Source organism: Triticum aestivum, chromosome 1B (assembly GCF_018294505.1).
Source record: "Triticum aestivum cultivar Chinese Spring chromosome 1B, IWGSC CS RefSeq v2.1, whole genome shotgun sequence".
Taxonomy (NCBI): domain Eukaryota; kingdom Viridiplantae; phylum Streptophyta; class Magnoliopsida; order Poales; family Poaceae; genus Triticum; species Triticum aestivum.
In genome coordinates this window covers 264,520,761-264,527,362 of record NC_057795.1, presented here as the reverse complement: position 1 = coordinate 264,527,362, position 6,602 = coordinate 264,520,761, and the positions used below count along the sequence as shown (strand labels likewise).

The 6,602-nt window shown below is 49.4% G+C and overlaps 1 protein-coding gene across 1 annotated transcript; it reads right to left on the bottom strand.

The window, feature by feature from the left end:
* Positions 1-339: 339 nt before the first annotated feature.
* Positions 340-2,211, bottom strand: LOC123090022 (uncharacterized). Its single transcript, XM_044511515.1, has 2 exons — positions 1,114-2,211; positions 340-1,017 (listed from the first exon to the last, which is right to left on the bottom strand). The coding sequence occupies exons 1-2, from the start codon at positions 1,498-1,500 to the stop codon at positions 865-867; spliced, it is 540 nt and encodes a 179-aa protein (XP_044367450.1). The 5' UTR covers positions 1,501-2,211; the 3' UTR covers positions 340-864.
* Between the last annotated feature and the right edge of the window lie 4,391 nt (positions 2,212-6,602).

Genomic DNA, 6,602 nt, shown 5'->3' with positions numbered 1-6,602 from the left:
TAGTTACTTGAGGTTCACGCTAGCGCGAGAGAGGACTCGTAACCGCCACCTCATGTACTGCATAGTTCCGCTCTCACTTATAGTGATAGCTCTTCTTGCATATACCTTTATTTAGATGGATGACGTTGTTGTAGTTGCAAGTATTCGAGACTTGCATGTATCGCTATTTTCGAGATGATGACAAGATACCACTGTGTTGGATGATGATTATGATGAGACTATTTGTATGTACATGCTATGATTACATTTGTGGTCTCGCAGGCATTTGTATGTGTATCATGATGACATTTCTATGTGCTAAAGATTCTTCTATAAAGCCTGTTCAAATACAAAACAAATATGCCGAAAAAAACAAAAAAACTACTTAAATTAGCAGTAGCGAGTGTTTAAAAGTTAGCGGCAGTGCCGCGATAGCAGTAGCGCGTTCAGGCAAAGCGCGCTAGAGCTACTATTAGTGGCGAGCTTCTGCTAATAGCGCTGCTGCTACACTTGTGTAGTAGTAGCGCCGGTGAGCACGCGCTACTGCTATGTGTTAGCTGTAGCACCTTATTAGTAGCGCCTATCCCCGCACTACTGATACATCTAAAACCCGCGCTGCTGCTAGCCTTTTCCCTAGTAGTGTTAAGTTGAAAACCATGGCTACTGCATGGCTATCATGCAAATGGTGGTTGTGGCTTTCCTGGGGATGAAGAAGGCTCCGGGAAGATGTGCGGTGTAGCCGCGGAAAGAATCGCTGGAAAGGGTTCTCTCTCGGAGGGGGCTGATTAGGGGCAAGGTCAAAATGGTCATTTTCAGTATGTCAAACCATAGTGAAAATGATGGGAATGTAACGGGCTCGACGAGACGAAGACATGGGCGTTGGTTTCACTTCATTCGGAGTCTCGAGAAAAATGTTATAGCCCGACGAAGTTCAGGGACCAATCTGTAAAAATAATCTCTACAAACAGGCCCCTGGTGACTAAACAGAAAGCGCACTAAGAAGAAACACGCCTTCGCTTCGGGGAAACGCACTTTTGGCTGAAATAGAGGCAGAATACACTTTCAGTAAACGAAAACATATTTTGGGCTGAAGAATAAGAGGATTACGCTTACTCCATATGAAAACGTACTTACATAAGTATGCTTCCACTTATCCACGTGGACAGTGGTGGGGATGGTGGCGCGTGTGGCTGATGGGAGGGTCTGACTCCTTTCTCTCTCCTCCCGCTCCTTCTCGCTCGCGCCCGACAGAAACAGAGAGCGGGGCGTGGCAGAGGCGCGGCTGGGCTTGGCCGGCGAAGTCCCGGCCGGCTCTGGTGGGCTCCGGCCGAGCTCCGTCCACCGGAGGGTGCGGAAGACGGCGACGCACCCGACCAGGGGGTTCACGCGTGCCGGGGAGAGGACGAGGCGATGGCAGCGTCGGCGAACACGGAAGGGGAACCGACGTTGGGGCTCACGGGTCAGGTCGTCTCCGGAGGAGGGAATGGCACCGGTGGGGTCAGGGTGGAGTGCTGACTCCATTCAGAGGGAGAGAAGGTGCAGGGGAGGCCTCCGACCGCGGTGGCTATGGAGTTAGAGAGCTCAGCGGCGGCGGTTGATCTTGGGGGCGAGGGCACGGGCGCCTCCGGCGACGAGTTGACGGCAGGGGGAGGTGCGTTGGGCTTTGGATGAGCTCCGGGTGCGGTCAGAGGGTGGAGGGGTTGACCGGCTAGCTCGTATTGAAGCCGAGCTTCACGGCGGCCATGGCCGCAATGGCGAGCGAAGAGAGGCTCTGGAGGCGAATGAAGGGCTCGGGGAGGCTTCTGGGAGGATGCGGAGGAGCTTGGAGTGCTCGGGAGGCGAGGGGAGTGGCTATTTACAGCCGGGTCGAGGCAGTTGAGCTTGGGTGTCGCCGCGGGGATCCGGCCAATGCTCTGCCGGCCACAGAAGTCACGGGGAGGCACGGGAACATTACGAGGGGGAAGTGGACGAGCTGCAGACGGTCACGCAGACGAGAAACGCTCGGGGACACGAGGAGGAAGAGGACACGGCTGAGGAAGACGACGCGTTCATGGCCACGCACTGCTCGGCGAGGGTGACGGCTCGTCAGAGAAGAAGACGGAGGGGGCAAGGGCTCCAGAGGGATGACGGCTACTCGGGGAAGGCTCTAGACATGGTCGCGCACCGAGGGGGCAAGAGCACAGAGGGGGAGAAGAAGACAGAGGCGCCAAAGCGCGCGTTTGGCCTTCCCTACCCGTGATCACACGGACAAAGCGTGTCCACGCTGCCTCCTGGGTGCCAACTCATATCTACGATGTAGTCCTTGATCCCCAAGGCATCCCAGAAGTTAAATAACAAGAGAAGGACTCAAGGAGAGGTGTGAGGCATTGATTAAAGTTTGCTGCATCAAACTTTATCAAGCCACTGTGCTCAACAGGGAACTGATTGGGTCAAATGGTGTTGTCCAGGATGATTGACTACGGAAAGACAAGAATCCTGGGGATTTTGCAGGGAAATGGACCGGAGCTTAATATAGTTGCTTCACAACTGCATAATTTGGTCCAGAAACAAGATCATGAAGAAGCACTCATATGGAGTGTCAACTTGAGCTATCATTGGGCAAGGCAGAGTTATTTGGTCATATGAAGATGTTGAAAAAGGTTTCATACCATTTGGATAAACCAAAATGGTACTTCCTTCACAAACATCCCCACTGACCAGAAGCTTGCAAAAATTCTAGAGCAAAAATGGCTAGATGAAATATGCCCAAATTGGGTGGAGATGATTTAAATGGATAAGAGAAGTCCTAGAAAAATTTGCAGCCATAATGGAGCAAGATAAAATATACTTGCTTCACAAACTGAAATCGTGGACAGAAACAAAGATTTGAAGCTTTGCTCTCATGGAGGCATTACATGAGCTCAACTTTGGTGGAGGGATATGATAAGATGATATGAAGGGCCATGCAAAATTGCAACTCATTTGAATATGCCTAGCTTGTACCTCCTTCACAAATCTTCTTTCTGGACAGAAACTTTGGAAAATCATAATTAAATAATTACTAGGAAAATTAGGTTTCATTTTGTCATGTGGCAATTATATGGACAGGAAAAGGTGTCCAAGGAGTTTGAGCTCAATTGGAAAAACGAAAATAGCACTTCCTTCACAATGTGCCATTTAGGGAAGAATAGGGAATGAATTATTTGAGGATGATGGTAAACTTGGCAAATGAAATATTTTGCCAAATTTAAGGAATATATGACCCAAATAATTTATGAGAATTATTTGGGAATTTTTGAAGTGATGGAAATATAGGTTACTTCACAACCTAGGGCAAAAAGGATTATTCCTTTAATAGAAAAGGAATATTCCCAATAAAAAGAATATTGGGATTTGGGCTAGGATGAAAATGATAGGGTCTTGGGAAAGATTAGGGTATGACAAGCCACTCTGGAAAGAAATAAGACGTCATCTTCTTTAGTTTCCAGACCACAAAGCCACGGAAAAAGAAAACTCAGGCAAAATCCTCAATAAATCAAAAGAAAAAGAAAGGACCAAAAATCAGGCTGTTACACCGCTCTCTTTTTCCCCTTGGGAGGAGGGTTCTCTGCTTCCTCCTCCTCCTCCTCTTCCTCCTGGTCATCCTCGTCTTTGTCTTCCTCATCATAGGAAGGAGATTCGGTTCCTCCAGACACGGCACCCGAAGTCTCCTCGGGATGGAGGTCGCCTTGGCCTCCTTGGCCTTCTTCTTCTTCTTGTCCTTCTTCGTCGGCGCCTGATAGGGCGGCGGGAACATCATCTTCATTAAGAAAGGATCAGGTGGGTTTTTGGGGAGTGGGGCCGGACACTTAATCCGCTCAGCCTTCTTTATCCAGTCCTGTTTAAGAGATGGAATTTTCAAGTGCCCCTCCCTAAGACTGACAAGTTAAGTAGTGTTCGGCAGCATGACTTACCGGGGATGCCGGATTGTTGCAGTCGAGGCTGGTGTCATCGGACGTCGTAGGCCACGTCTTTTGCTTCTTAAAAAGTAGCTTCCAGATCTTCTTGTGCGTCATGCCGTAGAAGTGATGCAGAGTCCATGTCCCCTTTGGATTGAACTCCCACATCTTGAGAGGTCGTCGTTGGCAAGGGAGAGCTCGGCGGATGAGCATCACCTGGATCACATCAGCAAGGGCGGTGTCCTTGTCTATCATGCTCTTGACGCGTTGTTGCAGCGTCAATACGTTATTGGGGGACCCCCAATCTAGTCCCTTATTGGTCTAGGACGCGAGCCGCAGTGGAGGTCCAGATCTGAAGGCAGGATCAGCGGCCCACTTGGTGTCACGGGGCTCGGTGATATAGAACCACTCTTGCTGCCACACCTTGACGGTGTATACAAATCTTCCTTTGGGCCAGGTAACCTTGTTGAGCTTGCTCACCATGGCGCCGCCGCACTCGGCAAGTTGGCCTTCGACCACCTTTAGCTTCACATTAAAACCCTTGAGCCATAAGCCAAAGTGTGGAGGAACACGGAGGAATGCTTCACACATGACGATGAACATCAAGATGTGGAGGAAGGAATTCAGGGCCAGATCATGGAAATCCAGCCCATAATAGTACATAAGACCTCGGACAAAGGGGTGCAGGGTGAATCCGAGCCCTCAGAGGAAGTGGGGGATAAAACCACCCTTTCGCCGGGCTCCGGGGTGGGGATGATCTGCCCTGGGGATTTCGCCTATTCCTCGGGCGTCCGGGCTTTGTGACGTGGATCGGACTGATGGGCCATGAAGATACAAGATAGAAGAACCTCCCCGTGTCCGGATGGGACTCTCCTTTGCGTGGATGGCAAGCTTAGCGTTCAGATCATGTATTTTCCTTCCTCTGTAACCGACTCTGTACAACCCTAGATCCATCCGGTGTCTATATAAACCGGAGGGTTTAGTCTGTAAGGCAAGATCAAAATCATACAGGCTAGACAGCTAGGGTTTAGCCACTACAATACCGAGGTAGATCAACTCTTGTAACCCCTATACTCATCATAGTCAAGTAAGCAAGAAGTTGGGTATTGCCTCCATTAAGAGGGCCCAAACCTGGGTAAACATCATGTCCCCTACCTCCTTGTTACCTTCGATCCTAAGACGCACAGTTCGGGACCCCCTACCCGAGATCTACCGGTTTTGACACTGACAGCTCGCCCTCAACAAATATTGTCTTTACTTCCGCTTATGTCGCATCAATTGCTCGAGGGAGCATAACTATATCAGCTTCGAGGGGAAAATCTGAAAGACAGAGGATAGATAGTGAGAGAAAGAGCGTGATACTTGCGTCACTCTCCATTTCGAGGGGATTTCGAAATTTTCCTAAGGTACCCCATTGAACGTCGAAGAATTGGTTGACTCATCAGGCTCATGACCTGAAGACTGCAGGTTCGAATCCTGTCCCTGCCTAATCATAGTCCAAATCTGAGCTTGATCCTGGCTCAGAAGGAATGCTAGCTATATGCTTAACACATGCAAGTTGAACATTGTTTTCGGGGAGCTGGGCCGAAGGAAAAGAGGCTCCTAGCTAAAGTTTTCTCGCCCTACTTCAAAACTACAGGGCGTGCGCTATACTTTGACCTAACGGCCTCTGTTTGCTAGAATCAGAATAGTTGAGAACAAAGTGGTGAATGGGTGCGTTACGCATGGGAATCTGTCGAACAGTTCAGGCCAAATCCTGACGAAAGCTCAAAAGCGCTGTTTGATGAGCCTGCGTAGTATTAGGTAGTTCGTCAGGTAAAGTCTGACCAAGCCAATGATGCTTAGCTGGTCTTTTCAGAAGAGCAGCCACATTGAGACTTAGACACGGCCCGGACTCCCACAAGGGGCAGCAGTGGGGAATCTTGGACAATGGGCGAAAGCCCGATCAAGCAATATCACGTGAGTGAAGAAGGGCAATGCCGCTTGTAAAGCTCTTTTGTTGAGTGCGTGATCATGATATAACTCAAGGAAGAAACCCTGGCTAACTCCATGCTAGCAGCAGCGGTAAGATGGGGGGCAAGTGTTCTTTGGAATGACTAGGCATAAAGGGCGCGTAGGCTGTGAATCGGGTTGAATGTGAAAGTCGCTAAAAAGTGGCGAATGCTCTCGAAACCAATTCGGTTGAGTGGGAAAGAGGAGAGTGGAATTTCATGTGTAGGGGTGAAATCCGTAGATCTATGAAGGAACACCAGAAGCGAAGGCAGCTCTATGGGTCCCTACCGATGCTGGAGTGAGAAAGCATGGGGATCAAACAGGATTAGATACCCTAGTAGTCCATGAAGTAAACGATGAGTGTTCGCCCTTGGTCTAGGCGGATTAGGGGCCCAGCTAATGCGTGAAACACTCCACTTGGGGAGTACGGTCGCAAGACCGAAACTCAAAGAATTGACAGGGGCCTAAACAAGCGGTGGAGCATGTGGTTTAATTCGATACAATGCGCAAAACCTTACCAACCCTTGACATATGAACAACAGAACCTGTCCTTAACAGGATGGTACTGACTTTCATACAGGTGTTGCATGGCTATCATCAGCTCATGTCGTGACATGTTTGGTCAAGTCATATAACGAGCGAAACCCTCGTTTTATGTTGCTGAGACAGACGCCTAAGGAGAAATTGCCACCGAGTGACGTGCCAGTGCTACTA

What these genes read in the sequence shown, in the direction of transcription:
- LOC123090022 (XM_044511515.1), bottom strand. Translation starts at nt 1,500, where the DNA reads ATGGAGTCAGCACTCCACCCTGACCCCACCGGTGCCATTCCCTCCTCC. An exon ending in ATAAGTGGAAGCATACTTAT is followed by an intron (nt 1,018 to 1,113) that starts GTAAGTACGTTT and finishes CCTCTATTTCAG; the next exon opens with CCAAAAGTGCGTTTCCCCGA.